Consider the following 25792-nt stretch of genomic DNA (forward strand, 5'->3'; position numbering starts at 1 on the left):
TGATTGTTTGATCATTGAGTTGCGTTGCTGAGGAGCTCCACAATGCTATTTTCATCACATATCCCCTACATAAAAATGTAATAATTAGGTAGCATATGGGTGAGCTGTTGAGCATATAGAAATTTGTTCATTTGGTTGGAATGAGATAACTGACTGTTTGTTTCGGAGCTCTATGTGTCTGATTACAGTCTCATGTCCATTTTTTTTGTAACATTTTTCAAATCACTCCATAGGTGTATGCGCTCAACTACATCTGTAAAGAGAAAATTGTGAAACATTAGAATCATTTTGGAAATAGTTTATAAAATATTTTATAGTTACTTACCAGGAAGATGTTTGTTGTCGATTTTCAATGGTATCTGATCAAAATCGACAAACAAAAATGTATGCTCTGGGAAGTTTGTAATTTCAGTTTTCACTGGTTTTATGCTGGTGAACCATTTGAACCTAATAATATATTCTGCAGATGTGACATTATATGCGTTCCCGCTTTTGAACAGAGAAAAGCGGTCCATGGAGTAAATTTCCTTTTCAACTATGCGATGCTTGAACTTGGTGATCAATGATTTATGAACTCTAGCATGTATTTGATGTCCCTAATAAAAGTGCAAATGATGTGATATATATAGAGTTCAATTAAGGGAAAAAACAGAAAAAATAGATAATTATACATACATGTTTGTCAATGAGCAACATGTCTAGACTTTTTACTTCATCTGAGGTGTAGTTAATAGCTTCCCATATTCTACTTACTCTAGCCATTATTTTTCAATCTTTATCGGTGAGTCAAATACGCTATATCGTGGTGGTGTTGAAGAAGCGCCATTTGTATAAGTTCCTACACAATGAAAAATAAGTCTGCATTAAAATACACATGTATGTTGTAGTTAGATTATTTTGGTGGAAAGTATAGCTATTTGGAAGCAATCAAAACTACTTATTGAAGTGTATACTTACTGAAGCAATCAAAATTAGTTACTGAAGTGGAAAGAGCAAAAGGGGCTTTACTATTGGGGGAAGGTTTTGTTTTATATATAAAGATATGCATTAAAATACACATGTATGTCGTAGTTAGATTATTTTGGTGGAAAGTATAGCTATTTGCAAGCAATCAAAACTACTTACTGAAGTTTATACTTACTGAAGCAATAAAAACTACTTACTGAAGTAGAAAGAGCAAAAGGGGCTTTACTATTGGGGGAAGGCTTTGTTTTATATATAGATTGGGTGCAGGCGGTGGAAAGAGACAGAGCATCCAAGTTAAGAAGCATGAGATGTTTATCTTAGATTAGTTGCAATGATTGTTTTATTTTTTTGATTGGTGAAGAAATTTACAGGTAGTAGAGAACAGGTATAACAAAGCTGGAGATTTTTTTTTTTGAATGGCCGGTGAAGAAAGTTATAGGTGGTAGAGAGCAAGAATAAGAAAACTGAGGCGGTCCAACCTAAGAAGCATGCTGAGCTGTTTATTAGCATGAGTTGGTGAGGTGCTAGAATGTTTAGGAAGTGACTTAGGATAATAATGAATTGAGAAAAGCAATATAAGGAAGAAAAATAGAAAGGAAAAATGATTCTAACATGTGCTAATTTTTCAACAGTGGTTTATCTAAGGAATCGGAAAAATGACCATATAAGTTCATAGATGAGATTTAAACATTCATTAATTTCAAAGTCTATGATGCTATAGTCCCTGTTTCTCTATAGCCGTGTTGTCTATCTCATTTTTGACAAAAATAACTTAGTGTTTGTTATAGCAGCTGTTAGAGTAACATATAAACTAAAAATAAAGTAATATACACAACACAATAATCAAATACCATCTGATATAAAAAGAAGTACCACAATCAACCAATTGTTTTGAAAAATTTGGCAAAGATTTCCCTGTTTATTGACATCCAAACTAAACATGTTCCTTTAGAAGCAAGTGAAGATAGAAAATCTACAAAGAACCCAATTGAACAATAGGCAAACACATGTCAGAAATTTAATTTTTACATTGACAGAAGAAACTTTAGGTTTTTCACAAAATGAAGAACATATATTAGGCACTGGAACCTCAAAAACAGAACAAAAAAAAAAACGATTACACATGAAAACATGAAGCTCTAAATTGTAGTTCCAGTTCTGTTTCCCAATAGTGACCTGTCTTCCAAACTCTTGATATCTAACACGGCAGATGTAGTGCACAATGCTTGGCCACTATATGAAGATAAGAGAGTCAATCATCAGTATACAAAAATAGAAAATGAAAATAATGGACGATAGTAGCATTAAGAAAACAAATAATATAGAGGAATGCGTAAACTGATAAATTAACAACACACCTTTGCATGTTATTACGAAGTATGTTAGTGTGACAATTGCTCCAATCATTAGTTGCAAGAGCGAAGTAGGTCAGTGTAGACAACATTTCTTGTGTGAACTACAGAGAAACCAAGCAAAACTCCTTTTTTGACCATAATCTTTGTCGTATTTTTCGATACTCCTCTAGACATGGCGACATATAGTTAACCGTGACTGAAGACATGATTCGGCAAATATATACCAACATGTGGTATTGTCTGCCCCTAGGACTTGTTGATTGTCAGAGCAAACCTTAAACGGATAGGAAACTGTTTTCTTGTAATGACAAAAGGGATTTTAATGTCTTCTGAAGATTTTAGAGGAATTCGAGGTAGGAAAGTTGGCTTGCCACAAAAACTACCAGTGACTATGTCTGTAAGGATTAGAGTTGGATAAAATCTACGACATAATAATTGGGTTCCATTGCATAATCCATTCTTTGGGTCAAGGTTTCTTAGTAACATGACTGGAGAGTCGAGTTTCAAGATTAGTTTATGAGGAGGTAATCCAGCTGGAGATTTGGAATTAAGGAACTCAATTGGATATAACTGGTGGATATCATTTTCAACAGAATCAACAGAGTAGCTAGTAAAATCATCTCCAGTAAATAATTTAATGACTTCTTCATTGATCTCGTTGACATGGTCATTTGTAGGTGTGAGTAATGCTCGTTGCATCATGTACGAAGCGTTATGTGCACAATCATGTGAGTTTGGGAATACTGCATGTATCAAATTGAACAAAGACCAATCATTTTGCCATGGAATAACCATGTCTTCTGGGAGTTTGATCATATCACTGACAATGCATGGCTCAGAGCCATCACGCCTTAGTAAGTCAGAAAATGAGGGATCAGTTTTGGCTCACATATTTTCTCGGAGATGAATGGTTTCTACAGTATCCCAAATGTAGGATCTTGTTAAGCATGCATCTATTATCTGAGCTCTACTTCCACGTACAACAACAGGTAGTGTCTGATGGAAGTCTCCACCTAATACAAACAACTTCCCACCAAACGATAAGACAATCCTAGTAATATCTCTTAGAGTGTAGTCTACGGCTTCAAATGCGTGTCGATGAGCCATTGTTGCTTCGTCCCATATGAATAGAGTTGAGCGATGGAGTAATTTAGCCAGCGGAGAATCCTTATTTATTGTGCAAGTAGATGTTAAATAGGTCGGTATAGGAATCTTGAACCTTAAATGTGTCGTGCGTCCACCTGGTATCATTATTGCAGCAATGCCTGACGTAGTTGTTGCAATTGCAATATGTCATTGGTTTCGAAGATAAGCTAGAATGGCACGATAAAGATAAGTTTTACCTGTACCTCCAGGACCATCAACAAAATAGACTTTGTTCTCATTTTGCATAACAAAGTTTGTTATTTTATTGAAAGCGTATCTTTGATCTTCATTCAATTTGTCAATTGAAGACAGATCATCGAGAGGTATCTGTATTGCTTGTTCTTTGGAGATCAAATCAATTTCATTTGAAACTTTGTTAGCTTGCTCAGAAATAGAAGGCAGATTGTAATCAGATAATTCTTTGTTATATATGTTCAGAGAGAGCAGAGCTTATGTCTTTAAGTAGGTGGTTGGTTGCTTCTTCTGTAGATGATGACAAAGTATAATCCTCTAGCATATAAGTGTAGAATTTATCCCACAAATTGCAAACATGAGGTGGATTACAATGTACTAGTATCATGACAAACAATTTTCGTAACGCATGAGGCATACACATGGCTACAACTTCTTTAAGAATTTCATGTATGTCATTGCCTCCTTCAAGTATTCCTAATTTTTCTACGGCTTCCTTAAATGTGGAGCATATATGTCCATCAACTGTCTGAAGGCTCTCATAGGATGTTGGTCCCCGAACATGATTCAACAATACCTTGAGGTAATACTTCTCGCTATCAGAAGGAGATACAATATGGATTCTGCCAATAACTCTATTGTGACCTCTTCTTGTTTGCCAAAATTTACCTAACTTGATCCATGTATAGTGTTCAGGAATCTCCCTATATAAGTACTGCCTTGCTTGCTGGTCGACACTGTTCAATTTGAAGAACTCAGTTAACATTGAACGCGATGTACTACTATCAGTTAATAGCTCATTAACATGCTGACCTGCACGAAATGTAACTTGATGCATATTTTTTAGGTGAATTTGCAAATCATAAACTGATGGGTACATTCTATTCAGCGGGAATTTGAAGATTCTCCAAACTGCCTCTTGAGGACAAATCCAACGTCCATCAACAAATTGATTGATCTCATCTTCATTAGCTGCTCCACTCAATGAAACCTGTAAAGAGACTCGGTCGACACCTTTGTAGACATACTTATATAAATACTTGACAGATTTGATGCTAGAACATATTTCTACATTGATATGACAATCATACTTCTTGAGGAGCCATGGGTTATAGGGAACAACAAATCCGTCGTTGACATGAAAATCGCCCTTGATGTTGTGAATCAAATATTGATTTATATTTCTTCTCATGTATATTGGGTAGGAGTCATCACCTTGAAGAGTAGAAGATGAGAATGGCTTGGGGAAACTCTTCTTACATTTGTTGTTTTTCATGCAGACACAGGTTGGGTTGAGAGCTCCACATGGCCCATGTATCATGTGGCGCAACACAATTTTATGCAGCTCTGGTTCTAGAAGGGGATCTAGAATCTCTACTCGAACTACTTGGTCATAATGTTCTGGACTCCGCAATTTATCACTGTGATCTAGTATTAACAGAAAATGAGCATGTGGTAGTCCCCGCTTTTGGAATTCAATTACATGAACATGAGCAAGCACTTTTCCTAAGACATGCTTCTTGAATAAGTCATTTTTTAACTCTTCACACTTTGAATGGAAAATTCTTGTAGTTAACTCAGGTCTGTCACTCACTCACTTGCAACTTGTCCAGGTAATAGTTCTTTTCTGATTTCAGGCCAGTTTGGATTGCATGTTATTGTTATAAATAAATCCAGCTTACCAAATTTTTGGGCAATAGCCATTGCATCTTGATATCTCTCATGCATGTCACGTGGGCTACCAGTGTAAGAGGCAGGCAAAACAATCCTCCTTCCAATGTTACCTGTAAGTAAGTCAAGATTGTAAAGATAAAAAATTGACAACCATGTAAATTGATATAGTGTGACAATAATAATGTAAGCATTGTTTGATTGTATATATACCTGTATCTGTTTGTCCTATATTGAATGAATCTTGTAAACCTTGATACAGGTCTGCTCGTATATCATCTTGGTGGTCTCTTAGGTACCTTAGCTGTTGGGTAGAAATTTTTACGTAGTTGTTGACAACATATTGCTGCAGCAGGCGTCTAGCACAAAGTAACAATGATTCATACGTGTCACGAATCTGTGAAAAATGTTAATTTTGGAATAGGTTATTTAGAAAACAGGAGACTATTGATATTATTTAAAAAAGAAGAAAGAGTTATTACCTGAAGCATGTAGGAATAAAAAGCTCGACAACTTACTCGGCGCAGATTTCCACCAAAAACATTTAAGTCCCAGCCAAATGTTTCGTAAGGGAATATCAAAGGGTATTGTAAGGGGTCATAGAAGCCAGCAGTGTCTGGAACATGCAATGAGCGGCCATGTCCTGTCTCAATGATAATATCTCGCTCATTTATATCAAAAGGGTCCTCTGCTCCAACCAAAATTGCTGCAACATGTGATGTTGTTGGCTGGCTATATTGGTGCAGGTCATTCGGATGGTCCTTTATATGCAACCTAACATTATGGAGGTCATCACGTTGAGCTATCTGCCGTAAGATACCAACAAAAGGATTGCATGAATCCAATGTTCTTTTTAAGATGGCTAGAACTTGTCGGTTTAATGAATTATTTTCAGCTAGCCAGTTATCTAGCTCGTGGTCGGTGTCATAGACATACATCTGAAGGTATCTTGGCCTCTTGCCAGCTTTTGGTAGGAGGTCTCCAATTCTATGATATATGGATCCTTGAGCACGATAAGTGTACACTCCATTTCGACCACTAGCCAAGTTTTCATCTATATGCACACCAATAGAAGTGAAAGAATGTACATGGTTATATGAGTGAATGTTTTCTATAAAATGAACTCCTTCAATTGAGCTTGTTGTGAACAGATTCAACAAATCCTGAGGAATAGGTGGTACTGGCAGTGAAACTTGACCATTCAGATGGCATAGTTCTTCAGTTTCATGAGCAAACAATCTGGCATAATGACGGCAAGATCTTGCATTTGGTAGCTCAAAGGGCTGCAATATAGATGAATCAATATAATTTCTTACATAGTTGTGATAAGCACGATGTCGATTAGATGTGGCAGTCCCGCGATGTAAAACTTGTTCAGGAATTTCTGTTTTTACCATAAAAAAGGGATTAGTCTGTAAGACATAATGTTGTAGTGGAAGATCAATGTCAATACAAAATTTTTAAGTATAGCATAATAATTAGTATGATAGGAAAAAAACAGTGAGAAACAATCAAATGAAATGAAATGGCAATAGAAATGGGAAGTCTATAGTACAACTACTACAACTTACAATTAAAAAAAAAAAAAAAAAAAAATGTTACAGAATGTATATACCTCTTTGCCTATGCACATAATTAAAATTGTATACCTTGTCCATGCCGATTCAATGTTGTTGGGGAGTCTATAACACCATTTAAAAGAGCATCAGGAGATTCGGTTTGTGGCATAGCTATATTAAGAGGGTCATGATCAATGACATTGTCTTGGAAGTTTAGATTAGTACTTGTGCCTATTAACATGAGGAAAAATGAAATATCTATACATGCAAAAATGGAAATCGTCGCCATACATATTAAAGTGGTATACCTTGTGTATCGTGAGAGAACGTTGATGGGGAGTCTATAGTAGAATTAATAAGGCTATTGTGAGGTTCGTTATCACTGCAAATCTCGTCATGAATATCATGTATGACATTGAGATCTTCTTCAACATTTAATTCCATGTGAGCCTCTTAAAGGAGATATGAATGATCAGAGGTAAGGTAAAGAAATATCTAGTGAATTACCGAACATAAAAGAAATAGAAACATGAGAATACCAGATGAGCTAGCAAGAGTAACTTGTAAGGTGTTGGTGTTGGCGTTAGTGTTGGTGTTGATATCTAGAGAGGCTCCAGTACTATGACCAGTGAGTTTTAATACTTCTGATTGCAAGTGCTGCTGTATAACTGTAAGGAAGGGGTCTTCAATTGTATCGTTAGTGGTATGTGTGGTAGTATCCCTTGCTGGTTCAGTCTGTTCAACTACATAAGTAATAATTATATAAAAAAATGTTAACATAACTAATGATTATATCAGCATTGAAAACCTTAGTAGGAAGAAAGTAATTTATTTTTTTTAGAGAACCTGTTCTTGTAACGTTGGATGAAAAAGGACAGTCAATTATGAGTACTGTTGGTGAAGCGATGGCAGCAGTTGGTGGGTCAGTGGTGTCAACTACATTACATATAAGTAATAATTATATCAGAATTGTCAACAATTGGTATACCAGCTCTGGAAACTTTAGTAGGAAAACACACCTGTTATCGTATTGAATGGAAGAGGACAGTCTGATGAAGCAATGACACGCTCGAATTCTGAAAGAGCTATTTCATGTTGAATAGAGGCCTGAGACTGTTCCGTAAGTGCATTGGTCCCTCGTGATTGATTAACAGCTCTGCGTTCTCGTGCTTGATTCCTTTTGTGTTGCCTATATAATGTTCTCTGTTCATCAGTCAGTCTCTGCCAACGTTCTATACGTTGACAGCGATCACGTTCCCTAGATACCAAGCGTTGTTCATCAGACATATTCAGTCGACACTGTCGCATTCGAAGACGGTCATATTCTCGATGTGCAATTCTCTGTTCAGTAGTCATATTGTCAATGTGACTTCGATAACGATGACGACGTTGTTGTTGTTGTTGCGTGAGTTCAGACATGTTGCAGGAGATGGAACGAATGATAGAGCAATTGAAGAAGGAACTGAATGAAATTTGAAGCTCAAACAATTAAAGGTAGCCGTTGTTATGTGAGTTCAGACATGTTGCAGGAGATGGAACGAATGATAGAGCAGTTGAAGAAGGAACTGAATGAAATTTGAAGCTCAAACAATTAAAAGTAGCTTGACCATCAATGAAATCTGAATCTGCAACAACAAAATCAATTGAGTGCGAATGATAGAGCAGTTGAAGAAGGAACTAAATGAAATTTGAAGCTCAAACAATTAAAGGTAGCTTGAGCATCAAGCAACAACAAAATCAATTAACGAAAACAAATTGACTACCAATTCAGCACCAACTGGGAATGGCTAACACTGAAGTAGACTTACTTACTTTAGTTGAAGGTGGAAAAACAGATGAACTGAAAGTTTGTTACAGGTAATTCAAGACCAAAGTGAAATACTTTAGCTGAAAGTGGAAAAACAGACGAACCGAAAGTTTATTTCAGGTAATTCAGCACCAAAGCGAAAAAACAAATGAACTGAACAGGTAATACAGGTAATTCAACAAACAGCTGACCCAAAAGTTGATTACAGTTAAACTGCAACAAAAGCTTCAATCTGTAGATATTCGAAAAAGAGCAGTTGAACTGCAAGGAAGAGACGGAAGTGGGGCAGAAAAGGTTAGGTGTTTGAGGCGATGAAAGCTGAACTGCAAGGAAGAGACGGAAGTGGGGAAGTGATAGAATCAACTGGTAGACAAAAGGAGGGATGGTTAGAACCAGAAGTAGGGATGGTTATAAATGAGAGATAGCTAACTATTCGGCTAATTCGTTACACGTGTAAGAAAAGCAGGGCTGGTCAGAACCGAGAGACAACTTATTCGGCTAACTCAACCACGCCACTTATATATATATATATATATATATATATATATATATATATATATATATATATATATATATATATATATATATATATATATATATACTACTACTACTACTACTACTAAAAAAAGGGCTTATAAGCTTAGCTAAAAGGTGAGATGTTAGAGTTTTTACCTCGGTTTTCTAGGAAAAAACAACCGAGGTAAAATCCACTGAGATAATAGAGTTCTATAAAACCGAGATAATAAGCTACTAAATTATCTCAGAAGTCTGACATCTTATTTAAATATATTATCTCGGTTTTCTAAATAAAATCGATATTATATAGAATAAAATCGAGATAAATTGTTGATTGAAACCAATTAGTATAGAAGAAAACTGAGATATTTTTTTTTATTGAAACTGAGATAATATCAAAAAATAACCATGATAAATTCTTTTGGAAAGCGAGATTGTTGGACAACCTTTTATCTCACCCTTTGTCATTTTTTGCTGGTATTGCTCATGACAATTAACCAGCAAATAAAAATATGTCCCAAACCACCACATTCCCTTTGCATATTCATAAACATCAACACCAATTAACAAAAGCAACCTAACATAAGTAAATTTTTTGGAGAACTTATTTCATTAAGATAAGAAAGAACAATGTCAAACATGATCTTAACTTTCAAAGAGTACTAGTGATCAATCATTTATTTATAGAAACTCAAATATTGTATCAACTACTATTCTTCGAACTATAATAAAACATTTTTTAACCTTTCTTTATATATTCAGCAAAGGAGACAGATGGTTCCTGCTGAATTTCGTCCTTAGATGGTTCTTGCTGAATTTCCTACTAAATTTTGTTTTGAGAATCCACAACTCCCAAACCTAAGGTATTCACGTCGGTCGTATGAAGCTTCAGCAATGCCTCCTCATCATTACTTCTGCAAGAATAATGAAGAAATGGCAGATCACTTGTTAGCTAAAGAATTAAACCATAGGCAAGTGATCAATTTGCATTTCATTATACATGCTGACATAATTCCCCATACTGTTGGCAAATTCGACAAACCCAAATCCTTTCCTACCCGAATTCTCACGGATGTAGTCTCTCCATCTTGAGAAAATGTCACTTTGAGATCTTCAAGACTAACACTTGGATCTAATCCTCCAACATAAATCTACAATAAAAGAAAAAATTTCGACACCAAATTGCATAAGTAATCAATGACAAAATCTTTGATGGGTATGAACATATGACTCATTTGTTGTGTTGATAAAGTATTCATCATGACTTTGGACTTTTGGGCAGAGGCTCCACTTGATGCATACCCACCTACGATCACAAAGCTAATTTAAGAAACTGAAAAATATACTTCATATAAAATCAGAAACAAAAATATGTTCACATGCTTCATATTCAAACACCATTTTCATGTGATTACTGCATTCTAATTGCTAACGACAACGTCAACCATCCAGTGATTAATCAATAATTAGTGGTTAGGAAGTAAGAAATAAATAGTTAACAGATACTTGTAATGCAACTCAGTACAGTGTTCCAGGTGTTTAAAGCTTGTTTACAGGAGAAAACTTACTCTAAGCATGAAATACAAACATATCGTGTGAGACCAAGTAGTTCAAAGAAGATAAGACCAAAATTTGCAGTAACACTTGCCTTATAGGCTAACTAACCCTGTCTCGCCTCTTGATTCTTTCAAGGGCACCAAGCTTACTATAAGTTTCTTCATCTCCATCCTTATTGTTTTCTTCCACCTTGTTCACCAAATTCGCCAAACACCGCAGCGGGAACATCTTTGTGCGCAATTTCAATTTTGTCATCGTCCCGCCATCACTACCTTCAAGCAAATCAATGCCTTCAACATTGTGCGTAACTTTCCTTCCACCATCCGGTGTTCATATCACCCGTTTGAGATTCCACTCCAAAGACTCACAAACCCTAGTTTTCTACCGCCATCTTTGGATCTTTGTGTTATTGGATTCGGAGCAAATTGCCTTTCTAGAGCTGCCATTTCGCCGGGAACCCAAAGACGGCAGAGTGTCCACAATTTCTTCAGGTTCAATTTACGGTCTTTTTGCATCGGATACTCGGAGAATAAAATGTGTCTGCAAGAAGATGAAAACAGTGAGGAAAATAAGGTTAGTCAAGAATTAGCATACTGACAAGGAAGATGCCTTTACACTGATTTTAAAACCTATGTAGTCAGAATCGAACATAATGGTTGATCTGATCCACCCTAAATATATAACTTTAGCAATTCAGGAGAAAGGTGTCATGAGAAAGATTGTCATAACATCCATTTCTACTCACTACGCTACCGGGAAATGTATTTTAGTGATGGGATAAAAAAGAAAGGGATTAAGATGGATGGGAGTTGGGACCATCCAATAGTGTTCATTATCATCCGTGGTGGATAATCTGATCCTATTCTTTTACGATGAGATCGAATCTATTATGCCACGACGCTAACAAGGATATGCTTACCAATTAAATCATCGTAGCAAATTTCTATTTCGTTTACGTTACAGATCCAAATGGAGTATAAACAAACCTGGCTGTAGCTAGTAGACACACTGCGCTTCATCCGGAGCATCTCCCTAAATATGTCCTTGTTACCATGCTGCACCTCAAAGTCGTGCCACTTAGTCCAAAAATTAGCATCAGACCTTGGATCAGCATATTGAGATGAGAAATTATATATTGCTCGAGCTCGATCAATCTCTCCCAAGCTCTTCTCCAGTTCAGCATACTTCATGCACATAACTTTAACATCTTTATCCGGTAGCCCAGATTCAATTGCTTGCTGTAAGAAATACAAAAAACACTATTAGTCGCAGTTAGCAAGATGAAAAATGTCATAGCAAAAGACTGACACCCACACCATAATGCACCAGCGACATGCAAGAAAGAAGCAAACATGATTTCGTATAAAGAAACAGATCAGCATATCTGAGAGCTTCGGCCATGGGCCAAAGCCCAATGCAATATGAAAAGTTGAAAATTACCACGGGGGTTTGTTGGGGGGGAAGTTGTTTTGAATCTTGGGCAATTGGCGAAATCCCAACACAGCAATATGATATGAATGAGGAAAGGCAATGCTTTACAAATTTCATGAATATTTATCAGGTTTGTTTTATGGAACTAGGAAATTTGTGTCACAAAGTACCTACATGACAAGGCCAAAAAAAAAATTGAAAATTTGGTTTACATTTTTAGACATCCAGAATATTAGCAAAATATTCAAAGAAGATACATGAAGATGTTTGCATCAACTAAATAAGGTAGAAGTGAATAGATGCTACCTCATAGATCTCTCTTGTTTTGGGGACACCAAAGATCTCAGCAGCACAAGCAATGTAAATTTCATACATGCTCATCTTCTCATTATCGGGAACAGTCTTTGCAGCCTGATCATAAACCTTCATTGCACGCTTCGCAAGACCATAATCCTCCTCCAACTTTGCATATTGCAAATAAAGTACCTTGAGATTTTCAGCAGGAGTCTGAGTGGTATATCAGATAAAAGAAATAATGAGTCTCAGCATTGAAAGACATTCAATTTAAATAGCAGACAAAGTATATACACTAGAAACAAAGTGGATTACAAGAAAAGTTATCAACTAATCACGTAAGTCAATACAAAAAATACGTGAAGCTTGCAAAATAAATAGATTGTTACCTGCCTGATGGTCTTTCTTTACTGAGATGCCAGAGATGACGGGTTTTCCAGTCACCACCTCATCCATCTGCGAGAGATTGATTCTTTGATCATCAGCTTCACTCCGTCTTGCAAACGGTGAAGTTGCGACCTATCTGTGGAGTTGAAATGGGTAGTGGAAATCATTTCTGAGTTGGTGCGAGAGGTAAAGAGAGAGCAATATACACGAAGAGATAGTGAAGAGGCGAGATAGTTGGGATTAGAACGGCAGTTGCCATCGTGAGTTCGTGCTAGTCATGAGAGATGCAGAGTACTGTAGAGTGGGACTTCTATTTTTTTGGGACTTTTATTTTTTTGGGATTTCTGTTTTCTTTGCCAAATTTATTTCGAGATATTTGGTATAATAACAATTATATTATTTGAGTGCCGAGATATTTGGTTTAATATCAATTATATCAGTTCAATGTGAGATAAATTAAATTTCCTATTATATCAGTTCTACAATGGTGAGATAAATGAAATTTCCTATTATATCAGTTCCACAATGGTGTGATAAATGAAATTTCCTATTATATCAGTTCCATACCACCAGTGGTAAAATCCATATATTTTATCTCAGTTAAGTAAGAGGCGAGATAACAGATTTATACTCAGAGTTAGTACCTAAGTTATGGGACATATTATCTCATTTACAGGACATATTATCTCTCTTATCAGCAGAACCGAGATAAGGCTAATTTTATAACCGAGATAAAAACCTTTTTTTTTTAGTAGTGATATATATATATATATATATATATTTGGATGTAACAAAAACAAATAGATGCTTGATTTTAACATTTGAAGTAATAAACAATTTGAGAATTTGATGAAATTTTACTAGTACGGTAGCACTCCATTAGTCAAATCTAGTACATAATAAGAAATTGGTAAATTCCTAATTCGGCCATGATAATGTCATTTTGTTCTTAATCCGTCCATTGTCAGCAACTCAGTGCAAAAAATTGCTGACATTATCCCACTAGTTGCTGAAAAAATGCGTCGAGTTGTAATTTGTTGCCGAATTGCGAACACATTGACATTATCATAGTCAAATCAGGAATTTACCCTTCACCCATAAGAAATTAACTTCCAATTCTTCTTTGAGAGTCAGATAGATGTATGAAAGAAAGAGACTCATTTGTTTGTTTTCAGTAATAATGAAGCGAGAAAGGAATCTAGTTATTGGGGGACGTTTTTTACTTTTATGTAGAGTTTAGCATAGAAACTTATTTTAACTCAAGTTGGTATGGCTCTAGCTCTTATTGAAGGGGTTAATGGGGCTTGTAACGGCTTGATTCTCACAAATTTTGATTGGATAGTTATAGGGAAGTTTGATATTGAACCAACACAGATGCCATACATACTATGCTGTTGGGAGTCTTGGTTTATCTTGTCTCATACAAACTAACAAACAAACAAAATTGAAGTGTTTCTTTCATAGTCGCACATCACATCAGTCAATACATTGTATTTTTTTTCCCATTTATTACACAATATATTAGGATTGTGACGGTATCACACAATTTATCTGATAATGTAATGTTCGAATTTTGTAATCGTTTTTTGTTTTTTGATTGCAATTTAGGTAAAAAAAAAAAAAGAGATAACATTTGGTAGTTAAAGCATGTATAAATTGTTGGTGCTCTAACTAATGTATTTATTGTCTAATAATTTGTTTTTATTTAGGTGTCTCGCAATCGAAAGTTTAAGATCTTCCAATAGATGATATATATATATATATATATATATATATATATATATATATATATATATATATATATATATATATACTTCAAGAGACCGTTTCCACCATTATAAACTCGAAACATGTTTGATAAGAAGGTTCGATGTTGTCTATTTTATAACTTTTTACCATTGATTTGATTTAGTAAATTGGTATGAATCAGCCAAACTCCTCTTGGATGCTTAGCTTGAAATAAAATATTATACTTGTTGAAAAAAACAGGGGATCAAATTAGATGTAATAATCTATTCGGTTTCGGTTTGTTAAAGAAAGAAGTGAAAGTTTGATCTAATAAATTATTATAAAATAATAATGATAAAATAAATAAAATAGAAAACATATAACGTTGAATCAATAAGAAAAAACCCTAAGAAATATAGCAACCCTTGAAATCCAAATCCATAATCATGATGAATAATGCAAATGATAACCAACAAGAAAAATGAGATCCATAATCAAAATGTTGTTGCTCAACCTCTCCCAACACCAATTCCGGGGTGGATGTTTTCTCGCCAATATGCAAGAAGACAGTCTATATATAGTGCAAACAGACTTAAGCTAACAACAGTTCAATGCATGGCAAGTTCATGAACTGATCATAGAGAAGTCCAATGTTCAAGCTACCTGAGATCATATAAGGCACTGGGATGAACAACACTGTATAACATGGCTCTCCGGTGATCGTAGGAGGCACTGGGATGAACAACACAAGACGATAAATTAGACTCTCTCTCTCTCTCTCTCTCTATCTATCTATCTATCTATCTATCTATCTATCTATCTATCTATCTATATATATATATATTCATTCTCTAAAAAGTAGCTATTTAAGTTAACTTAAAATAAGTACGTAAGTAAAACTTCACTTACAAAATGAATTCAAACCTAATTTTTTTCATAATTATGAAACACTCACCATAAAAATCATCTCCACAAAATTTCAGCTTATTTGGAAACCTCTAACATAAATAAAAATTGTTGTCATCTTTAAAAATAAATCTAACGGTCTAGAAATATCGAGTTTTTGCAATAATGTTTTGTCAATGTTGGAGGTTTCCAAATGAGCTGAAAGTTTATGGAGATGATCTTTATAGTGGGTATATATCCATAAAACATTGGGGTTCATCGAATTCATTTTATAGGTGAAGTTTTACCTACGTACTTATTTTAAGTTAACTTAAGTAGCTACTTTTAGAGAATGACTGAATATAAATAAAAGTTCAGTTTATATCAAGTGTTCTTGCTGCTGATTGACCACTTCCGCATTAATCAGGTGTTTTACCTGATCTCTCTTTTTCTTTGGTATTAGAGCCATGATATCTTAAATTGAGGTTAGTGCATTAACGGTAAGAAAATGTTTTACAATTATATTTAATTGTTTTATTTCCTAAGAAATGATGTAAGTAAAGGATATCCCCAGTATGATTAAGGAATAAGACATGTGGGTTACACTTGAAGACTACTTGCTAAAAGCTCGGTTTTTCGACAACAAGAATGTCCGTCGATTTCTTAAAAATAATGTTGACTCTTATTTACCAGTATTATGAATAGTATCTTGTTAAAGATGATATTAGGATTACTTAATTTCATTCTTTATGATACAGGACTATTGGCATAAGCAATAGATCATTGTTAATTCTTTACGTTTATGATGGTAACTCTGGGACGTCACCCAAGTCACGTAGGGTATATGCAGTGCTGTTTAGCAGGATATGCGTTTTAGGCCGTTTGCTCCCCGTAAAGTGTTGACATACGTGGTTTTACTATTATAAACTCTGAAGACTTGATTTTGATTTTACTGTTTATAATACTTGGTGAAGAAGACGATATATCAGTGATTACATCATGAATAATTTTAATACTATTTGGTATGATTTGAATTCATTATAGTCTACCTATTTTTGCACTAACACCTCAACACCCATGGTACAATCATCAAATGATGATATGAGTTCAATTAAGAACACATAATTAATCGAGTATGATCTCGACACGCAAGATAAAATGAACAAATGGACAATTCATAATATGGATCCCAAAACCATATATAGATATGGTAACTAGATTGAGAAATTGACCAGTAAAATTACTGTAAAGACTATGGAACAAACTATTAGTTTACATTCCATGAGTAATAACTTGAATTTATTAAATCCACGTGATTTACATTCTTATATGAAAAATTATAAATTTATTCATGTAGGATTGATACAGGTTGCATTTAGACCTTTGACCCTTTTGGGTATGAATGCTTGTATTCAAGCAACTCTAACAGATGCCAGATGTCTGGATTATTTACCATCTCTTATGGGAGTAGTAAAGACTAGTCTTTATCATGGGCCAGTCTATTTTGATGTCTATCCTAATTTAAGTTTGTCTTTATCGGATATAAATCTTTATTATTCTTTATCATTACAAATTCAGGCTAAAGGTTAAAACTTTTTATCTGGATCTGAAGTGATTGGAATTACTTACAGAATTCACTATAAGGTGTTACAAAATTTAACTCCTAATGCATGAAATAAATCTACGCCAGGTAAAACTGTGTTAATTGATTCAAATCTTTTAACTTCTAGTGTAGCAACACCTAGGATGATTCCTTGGAGTGAAATTCAATTTCCTTATTCATGAACTTGTAGAAATGCTGTTCAACCACAGCCAATCATTAATAATGATTTAGATCAAATAATTCAATCAACAGAAGGTGAAGTTATATTAAACATTAAGAAACCTTTTGTTAGAAGTTTGTCCTCGAGGTCTTCTTATAAGATCTCTATACCATAATCTTCTAGGCATTCAATATCTGAAACTGAATCTTTACCTCAGTACAATCAATCTATAGAAGAGATTTGTATCTCTAATAAACAAATGCCACATGGTATTTATAGACAGAACGATAGGGAATCTCCCACAGCATCAGAAATGGAATTTGTTTTATAATGGTTATACATCAACTGAAACAAATCAATTTTATAAATTAAAATATGATGAGTTGAGTAAATATTTTACTCCTACTGAGTTGAAACCTCTTGTGAAACATTATCAAGAGTATTTTAGATCTTACTAGGATTATGGTATTACTCTGGCTAAATGGTTTTGTCTAGAGTAACAAAATAATCACATTCTTAAATCTAGAGTTAAACGAGCTACTCTACAACAGGATGTTAAGGATTATTTAAGAACCAAAGGTATGTTATCTGATAATGATGTGTTAATTGATAGGGTAAAACCTAGTTTACCTATTCAACAGGTTAAACAAGTTAATAATCATTTACCAGATACGATTATTAAGTTACCAAATCAATCGGAGGTAAAAATAGATTTACCTAATGAATCAGTAAAATCTAAGGTTAGCAATGATTTTGAACCTGTAGATAATTATATTGGTGTGTTAGAGTTTCATCAAAAGAATTGGACTACTTCTGATGACAAGGAAATAACAGCTGTTCATCCTCCAACAACACCTTTAAAGCTGAAGGATAGTTTGGAAACTGTGGCTTATATCAAACCACATGATTACCTTAACAGATCTGTCCGTACAAATGATGTTAATAAACTTTGTAAAAAAAAAAATTATACTAATCTATGTTTGCAAACTATATGAGTTCAATTAATTAGAATTGAGAATAATGCAGAAAATATCCTTAAGCATGTTCCAAAGATAGAACCTAATAAAAATAAGGATAAATAATCTATAAAGAATATTTCTTTAAAGCAACATATTTCATCTGGTCATATTAGGCCATCTATCCAATCTCCCTTAGATGTTCCAAATTTTAAGATAGGACAATCGTCATCCAAGAATGACTTCATTGAAAAATTATATGGTCAATTAAGTAAATTAAATCTTAATATCTTATCTCAAGATTCAGATTCGAATGATGAGATAAACCCCAATGAAATTTTGGATATAGAAGAAAATTTTGGGTCTTCTACTATTAATAAAATATCTTATGATAAAAATAATCAGAGGATGAATTATGCAGGATATAGTAGGCAATATTACCCTCGTCTTACTCCACAAGATCTTCTTTATGAAGAGGATCTTTTTAATGATCAAGCTTCATTTCATCCTAAAACCATTTATACATGGAATATTGATGGTAAATCAGAATACTAGATTTATCACGCTATATAGGAAATGCTCATGTATGCTAGTATCTGCAAAGCTAATGGTAACACAGATGCGAATGTCTGTAAATTCATATGCTAGGGTTTTGTTGGAACCTTGAAAGGTTGGTGGGATAATGTCCTCACTAATGAGCAGAGATATAAAATTTTTAGCTCAGTTAAAACTAAGATAAATTTTGAGGCAAATATTGAAGTATCTACATCATATGCTATTTATATTTTATGTTTGACTATTGTCCATCATTTTATGGGACCATAAGGAATGAATGCTGAGAAGAATAAAGAACTTCTCCAAAATCTTAGATGTCCATCTTTATCTCATTTCAGATGGTATAAAGATGTGTTCTTAGCCAAAGTGCTTCAATTATATGATGCTAATAATGAGCATTGAAAATCTAAATTTATTGATGGTCTCCCTAACTTTTTTGCAGAAAAGGTTAGGAAAAAGCTTAGAGACTTAAATGGAGGATCTACCATTTCTTATAATTCTCATATCTATGGTAGTCTTATTAATCATGTCATTCAGGAAGGTCTTAGCCTTTTAACCTTTGTAATGATTTAAAGCTATAACACAGCTTAAGAAGCAGAATCTTTCTAGTAAAAAAGAGTTAGGATTTACCATTCTTTATAATTCTCATACCTATGGTAGTCTTATTAATCATGTCATTCAGGAAGGTCTTAGCCTTTTAGCCTTTGTAATGATTTAAAGCTATAACATCAGCTTAAGAAGCAGAATCTTTCTGGTAAAAAAGAGTTAGGATTTACCATTCCTTATAATTCTCATACCTATGGTAGTCTTATTAATCATGTCATTTACGAAGGTCTTAGCCTTTTAGCCTTTGTAATGATTTAAAGCTACAACATCAGCTTAAGAAGTAGAATCTTTCTGGTAAAAAAGAGTTAGAATAATTTTTTGAGCAATTTGCTTATGGTCTCCCTCATGAGAAAAAGAAAAATATTTCTTCTCATAAAACACATAAACCTTACAAGAGAAAATACTCTAGTAAGAATAGAAAGAAGTTCAATAAAAATTGCAAATCTAATAAAGAGTTTTATAATAATCCACATCAGAAAAGTAATGTTACTTGTTTAAAATGTGGAAAACTTGGTCATTATGCCAACAGGTGCCAGACCAAACAGAAGCTTAATAATTTAGAGATTGATGAAAATCTTAAGTTACAATTAGGTAAAGTATTACTTAATACTAGTTCTTCTGAATTTGTTAATAGTGAACGAACCCTGTAGGTGGATGAGTTTGTGGATTAGTACTCCACGTATAATTTGGGTGCTGCCTCCATGGTGCATTTGGTACATTGAAAACACATACTTCTTCTAGTTAAGGTGATTATATGTTGTTGATCAAGCAAAAGACAATGGTTTAAGCTGAGACAGAAAGTGCACAGTGATATGGGCGACCCTTAGTAACACATAAGTAATCCTCAAACCACCCTTAGAAGAATGGAGATTGCGTACTTCTACGGGTTGGTCTAGGTGGAATCCATTTCCCGTTTAGTTTTTTTGGAAAATTCACATAACTATTGATGTATAAAGAATCTTTCATAATGAGAACGGAGAAAAACAACTATTTTGAAAAAGAAATATAAAAGAAAGAAAGAAAAAAATTGTATAGTCGCTCCATAGGATCACACTTACTCAAACGACGAGTAAAAAATGTTTTACAAAAAATATGCAAGATATACGTGGACTAAGATTCCGGCAGTTATAACCACACACTCCAAGATGAGGGCCTGGTTACCTTAAGGATGCACTCCCATAGAATGCATCGAGAAAACATAATATGAATATTTTATAGTAAGATATTCAAGACTATATGTAGGGTCATTTAAAGTAAGATTCCCCAAGACTATGCATAAGATAGATGACATGTTGTTAGCTATATACTAATAGTCTAAATAGTTGGGGATCTTTATAGAAAAAACATATGAAAACATATACCCCCAAACAGAATGAAATGATTCATTTGGAGTGTAAGATGATGAATGATAAGAGAAAGCTTATGTAATATATCATGGAATTTATACAATAACCCGTCATGTTTGAATTGTCCAAAAGAGTATGAGTGTGGTAGTAGTTGTCATTCATGAAGCTCAGATGATTCGAAATAGGACACACTAGGGTTCTCAACTACTGGAATGATAGAGTCTTGAGTTTGTATGTTTGGCAAAGTTTCTTTATCGGTAAGGTTGAGAAAATTATGAAGGACTTCAGAGGCAATTGGTTCAAGTGTGAATTGGAGGTTTCTTTGAAATGGTTTAGTGGTGCAGTCCTCAGAAATTAGTGGATTTTTTTATGAATGGAGGTTGGCTTTCAAGAGGTGTTAAATTAGGTTGGTGATATGATGGTTGGGTGGTGGTTCTTCACATGATCTCGAGGAGTTAGAGAATTTTTCATCTAGTTTTGGCGTTTCCACAAGATTGTGGTTCATATATGCAATAGTAAGGATGTCACAAATTTGTTCCATCGATAAGTCTTTAACGACCAAACTAAATTGAAATTTTCATTCCACCATAGATTTTATATCATCTTTTTTGAGCACTTCATTTTCTTTGTCCTCTCTACCTAGATCTTCATAAAATTTCTCAATGTCGTTGTCTGATAAGAGCCCAAAACTATAGTTTTAATCCCTTAATAACATTACATATAGACGAATTATGTTTATAATAAATAAGAGTTAGTACTGTTTACGTACTTTTGTATATTTCAGGTTTTGGAATCAATTATGTAAAGAAATATGTCACTTTTGCAAGAGAAAGAAGCAAAAGTTGGTTGCTAAAAATTTCTATGGTTAAAGCTCAAGTTTCAAGAAGAAAAAACCTTTTTAAAGCCCAGTCAAAGCTGAAAAGTCAAAGTTAACGCGGGCAGAAATAAAGCATAAAAGTCAACAGAACTTTCGTAGGTTATATCTTTGGACTCATACCTCGGAATTAGGCCTATTATATGTCAAAACGACCGGCTCGGAAAGAGCTTTCTAATGGTCTAGGCATTGATCCAATCAGAGGAGTAAAAGTAGATGAAAATGCTGTTGTAGTAATTTCTAGCAGTGGACTTAAGTAATTAGGTTTTAGGCTTGATTTAGTAGCCCAAAATATGGCTTCAAAGCCCATGCATGAAATTGTAAACCTAACCCTCTCCTATATAAAGAGGACTAAGGCAAAACTCTAACTCTCTCACCCATTAGTTAATTGGCCTCTTGTCTCTTAGTTTTTCTTTTTAGTAAACCTAGTTTATGTTTATTTAGCCTAGCCACCATTAATTCAATTCAAGTTATCTTTAATAAAGTAGTTCTTCATTATGTCTTCTTCTTTCTATTATTTATTCCATGATAGTCCCATGATTCATAGCTAAACCTCCATTAGAGGGGTTTAATTGAAGCTTTGATGAAGACTTGATATGTTAGTGTAGAATAATTACTTTTAAGAGTTTCAATCTAGAGGGTAGTTCATTTACTATGAGAATGGGTTTAAATTTCCTCTCATGCTAATTATTAGTTGGTTAGGGTGTGTTTGTTAAGTGGCAAATGGGGGTGGTTAATTATATTTTCCCACTAGAAGTACTATTTGCCAGTGTTTGGATGTATTTAAGGGCCCTGGCAAATACTATTTAGAATTAGCCAGTAAATCAAATTTTCCCACTAGAAGTGGGAAAATAGAAAACACCTCCCCCCAAAGTTGAATTAGTCACCCGGTATTTTTCCACTATGGTAGGGAAAATAGAAACAACTCTCCCTCTCGATCTCTCTTCTCTCTTTCTCACTGCCGCCTCTCATCAACTCGCTCTTTTCTTAGGTATTCTCTCTTGCTCTCATCTCTTATCTCTCTTCTCTCATCTCTCTTTCTCTCAATCTCTCTTTCTCTCTCAAACTCTAGGTCTTTCTTTCTCTCAATCTCTCTGTCTCACATTTTTTCACTATTTTTTTTTTGTTTCTATCTTTCTCAGATTTAATATTCGTTCTCCTCCACCTCCGACTCCGAAATGCATGCGTCGGAGTAAGTTTTGGTTTTAATTTAGTTTTTTGGGTTTTAATTTTGTTTGCTTTCATTTTGGTTTTGATTTTAAAGCCCCCACTAATGTTTGAGAGATTGAATCTCGAATGGGTTGTTGTTGAGGCCTTTTTTATTATAGTGTAGTTCACGACTGTTAAACCGATGATTAGTGGTTGTTTTTTGTTCTTGTTTGATTTTTGGATTTTTTTTTATCAGTGATTTTTGGACTTCGTTTAGTCATTTCTTCAATGTATATGGAGTCGACTCATTTTTCACTTTGGTCTGAGAGAGCAGACTCCTTTTTCACGAACTAGAGCTACTTTAAAGATTGATGCAAGTAGAACAATCTCCAGGAGAACCATGGCATATCACCGAATGAGAAGTGATAGTCTGTGCGAAAATACTCAGTGATTCCATATCAATTAACAGAGAGATAATTAATTATAACCACATATCCAACCTAATTTAATTTAGCAAATACATATCTAAATTTGTTAAAAGACATCCTCTTAGATCCTGCATTGTTTGGTTGCGAGCCTCCTCCTCATACTAGACTGAACCCATTTCTGAAATGGCTACACTGTCTTCACTTGTAAGTTCTTCAATATGGAGTTTCATCATTCTATTGTTTCTAGACCTGCTTAACTGAATTTGTGTTAATTCATAAATATGTTATTTTTATTGTATATTAATGATGACATTTAAATTAGTAAACATTTTTACTTTACATGTATATTATGGGTCATGGTGCTAGTAGGCGATATTCAATGTTTCAAACTTTGCTTATTTCTTCAAGAACTCACACTTATTATATGATAGAGTCATTTCAAAATAGCCTATTTTTCTTCTATCCAAAAATCCACCTTACCATATAATGGGAAAGCTAAATGAACATGGATGTAGGTGTTGAAAGTTAGCTAGAATAGAAAGTTGTGCTCTGGCACAAGATTATTTCAGCATTTTGTTGGTTTCCTTGAGATCTTTACTCATGTTGATCAGTAAAGTATCATCACTTTTTTCAGCTCTGTTTCTGTATTCATTAAAAGTTTCGACTTCAAAGTAAACTCGAATCTGGTTAAAAGCGTTTCTTCAACATTACGGTTAAATGATTAAAAGTTTTTACTCCAAGTGTACGCGGTGATATTTGCATTTATAAATGCCAAATGTATACCGCTTTTGTATGTATACACATTTCACCATACATGTGTGCTTATATATTTTTATTGGCGACACTTATCCAGACCTTCAAGATTACCATCTGACCGATAGACAAATTGGTAAATTTCGTGTTGCACATTTGCACAGAAAAAGAATAATTTGTTCTAGTGGAATGACATTTGAGACTCAGAATTGGTTCAATTTGTTTTATGAGTAATAACCTCGTTAGTTCTCTTTTATGATTCAGGAGATTACTGTTACTTGCATTCGTCCCCTATAATATTTCCTCTGCATTGTTCATGCATGTATGTTTGTATCAATTTGTTTGTTTCGTTAATTGAGTACATGAATTTGTATACTTCATTATTATTTTTTTTCTTTTTGAGATATTGTAGAATGATTACCGAACGTCAATGTAGGTTAGTGGCATTTCTACTTATAGTTATAAGTGCATATATGATGATGACATGGTGGTATAGGAGAATGTATATGGGGAGGTATAGGCCTAGGCGTAGGGCTCCCCCTGCTCTTATTAGAGGTCCTCGTAGGAATTGGGATCAAGTATGGAGAACTGTATTGGGTATGATGTATGCAAGCATTGACAGATTCTGCCACGAGCAATTAAGGATGAGACGATCAATGTTTCGTCGCTTGTGCACTCGTTTGCATGGTCATGGTCTACGTGAAAGCAGACATGTTACATTGGAAGAGCAAGTTGCCCTATTTCTCAACACTGTTGGGCATTGACATGCGAAATCGGAATGAAATATTTCAATTCTTCCGTTCAGGAGAAACAGTTCACCGTTATTTTCATCTTGTGTTGGATGCAATCCTTTGTTTATTCAAAGAGTTAGTAACAAATGCTACCGCTGATAACTCTCCTCGCGAGTGTACCAACACATATCATTGGCATTGTTATTTCAAGGTCAGTCAACTTTTTAGAAAATGGATAGGATCATTATGATTTCAATGTTTAATAGTTCAATAAATATTTATGAAGTTTTTTATGTTAGGATGTTGTGGGTGCGTTTGATGGTACACACTTTCCAATCAATTTACCACTAGCACAACAGGCTAGGTATCGTAACAGGAAAGGTGTCGTGAACCAAAATGTGTTAGTAGCTTGCACATTTGACATGAGGTTCACATACGTGCTAGCAGGGTGGGAGGATCGGCACATGATGGACAGTTGTTGAGGAGTGTTGTGGCTCGTCCAGGGCATAAGCTTACTATTCCAAATGGCAAGTACTATCTTGCGGATGCTGGATTTGCTTTAGTGCTAGGGTTCCTCAAGCCTTACCGTGGTGTACGGTACCATCTTAGAGAGATAGGTGAAGTTCAACCTTAAAATCATAAAGAAGAATATAACTTTTGTCATTCATCTTTGCGTACTGTTGTTGAAAGGACAATCGGTCTCTTGAAGAAGCGATTTGCCTATCTAAGGCATGTAATTTTCCACGATGTCAAAACGCACACAAAGGTTATCCTTGCATGTTGTGCATTGCACAACTTCTTGCAAGAAGAAGATCCTGATAATACATTAAGTGACGAGGAGCTCACTAATGATGAGGAAGAGGCTGACAACTCTCTGAATGCTTCAAATATGAATATTGATATGCAACCAAGCATTGGGTGGACTAATTTTAGGGATAAGTTGTCAATTGCAATGTGGGAAGATAACGAGTGATGTAATAGATATTATGATTATATGAGTGATGTTTTTGTAGTAGACTTATGATTTTATTAGTGTTTTTGTAATAGACACTATTATGTTTCAACTACTTATAATGTTTTATTCGTATGCAATCTTTCTTATTTGTTACCTTGATATGTTACTATGCTATGTTCTTT

General features: G+C 34.4%; 2 protein-coding genes and 1 long non-coding RNA gene across 8 annotated transcripts; 1 reads left to right on the forward strand and 2 right to left on the reverse strand.

The window, feature by feature from the left end:
- Positions 1 to 1974: 1974 nt before the first annotated feature.
- On the reverse strand, positions 1975 to 9089 carry LOC147480760 (uncharacterized). 6 transcript variants are annotated; one of them, XR_015205778.1, is made up of 10 exons: positions 8702 to 9089; positions 7909 to 8514; positions 7736 to 7825; positions 7429 to 7632; positions 6980 to 7060; positions 5813 to 6714; positions 5544 to 5727; positions 5342 to 5443; positions 4473 to 4650; positions 3958 to 4396 (listed from the first exon to the last, which is right to left on the reverse strand). XR_015205778.1 is itself a non-coding variant. In XM_086580139.1 (10 exons), exons 3-10 carry the CDS (start codon positions 8306 to 8308, stop codon positions 4329 to 4331), a joined length of 2031 nt encoding a protein of 676 aa, XP_086436265.1. In that variant the 5' UTR covers positions 8309 to 8514; positions 8702 to 8776; positions 8888 to 9089; the 3' UTR covers positions 3958 to 4328. The 6 variants fall into 6 exon arrangements, 5 of the variants coding, with proteins under 5 accessions (XP_086436266.1, XP_086436265.1, XP_086436267.1 ...); XM_086580139.1 differs by lacking the exon at positions 4473 to 4650 and having other exon boundaries at positions 8702 to 8776; positions 8888 to 9089; XM_086580140.1 differs by lacking the exons at positions 3958 to 4396; positions 4473 to 4650 and adding an exon at positions 1975 to 2199.
- A 2802-nt stretch (positions 9090 to 11891) lies between these two features.
- LOC147480761 (uncharacterized) lies at positions 11892 to 13146 on the reverse strand. Its single transcript, XR_015207016.1, has 3 exons — positions 12884 to 13146; positions 12507 to 12707; positions 11892 to 12007 (listed from the first exon to the last, which is right to left on the reverse strand). It is a non-coding gene; the product is annotated as an uncharacterized LOC147480761 (long non-coding RNA).
- Positions 13147 to 24424: 11278 nt separating this feature from the next.
- LOC147480762 (uncharacterized) lies at positions 24425 to 25628 on the forward strand. Its single transcript, XM_086578741.1, has 4 exons — positions 24425 to 24676; positions 24955 to 25019; positions 25103 to 25252; positions 25346 to 25628. The coding sequence occupies exons 1-4, from the start codon at positions 24425 to 24427 to the stop codon at positions 25626 to 25628; spliced, it is 750 nt and encodes a 249-aa protein (XP_086434867.1).
- The last annotated feature ends 164 nt before the right edge of the window (positions 25629 to 25792 follow it).

Source organism: Coptis chinensis, chromosome 8, assembly GCF_015680905.1.
Source record: "Coptis chinensis isolate HL-2020 chromosome 8, ASM1568090v1, whole genome shotgun sequence".
Classification (NCBI taxonomy): domain Eukaryota; kingdom Viridiplantae; phylum Streptophyta; class Magnoliopsida; order Ranunculales; family Ranunculaceae; genus Coptis; species Coptis chinensis.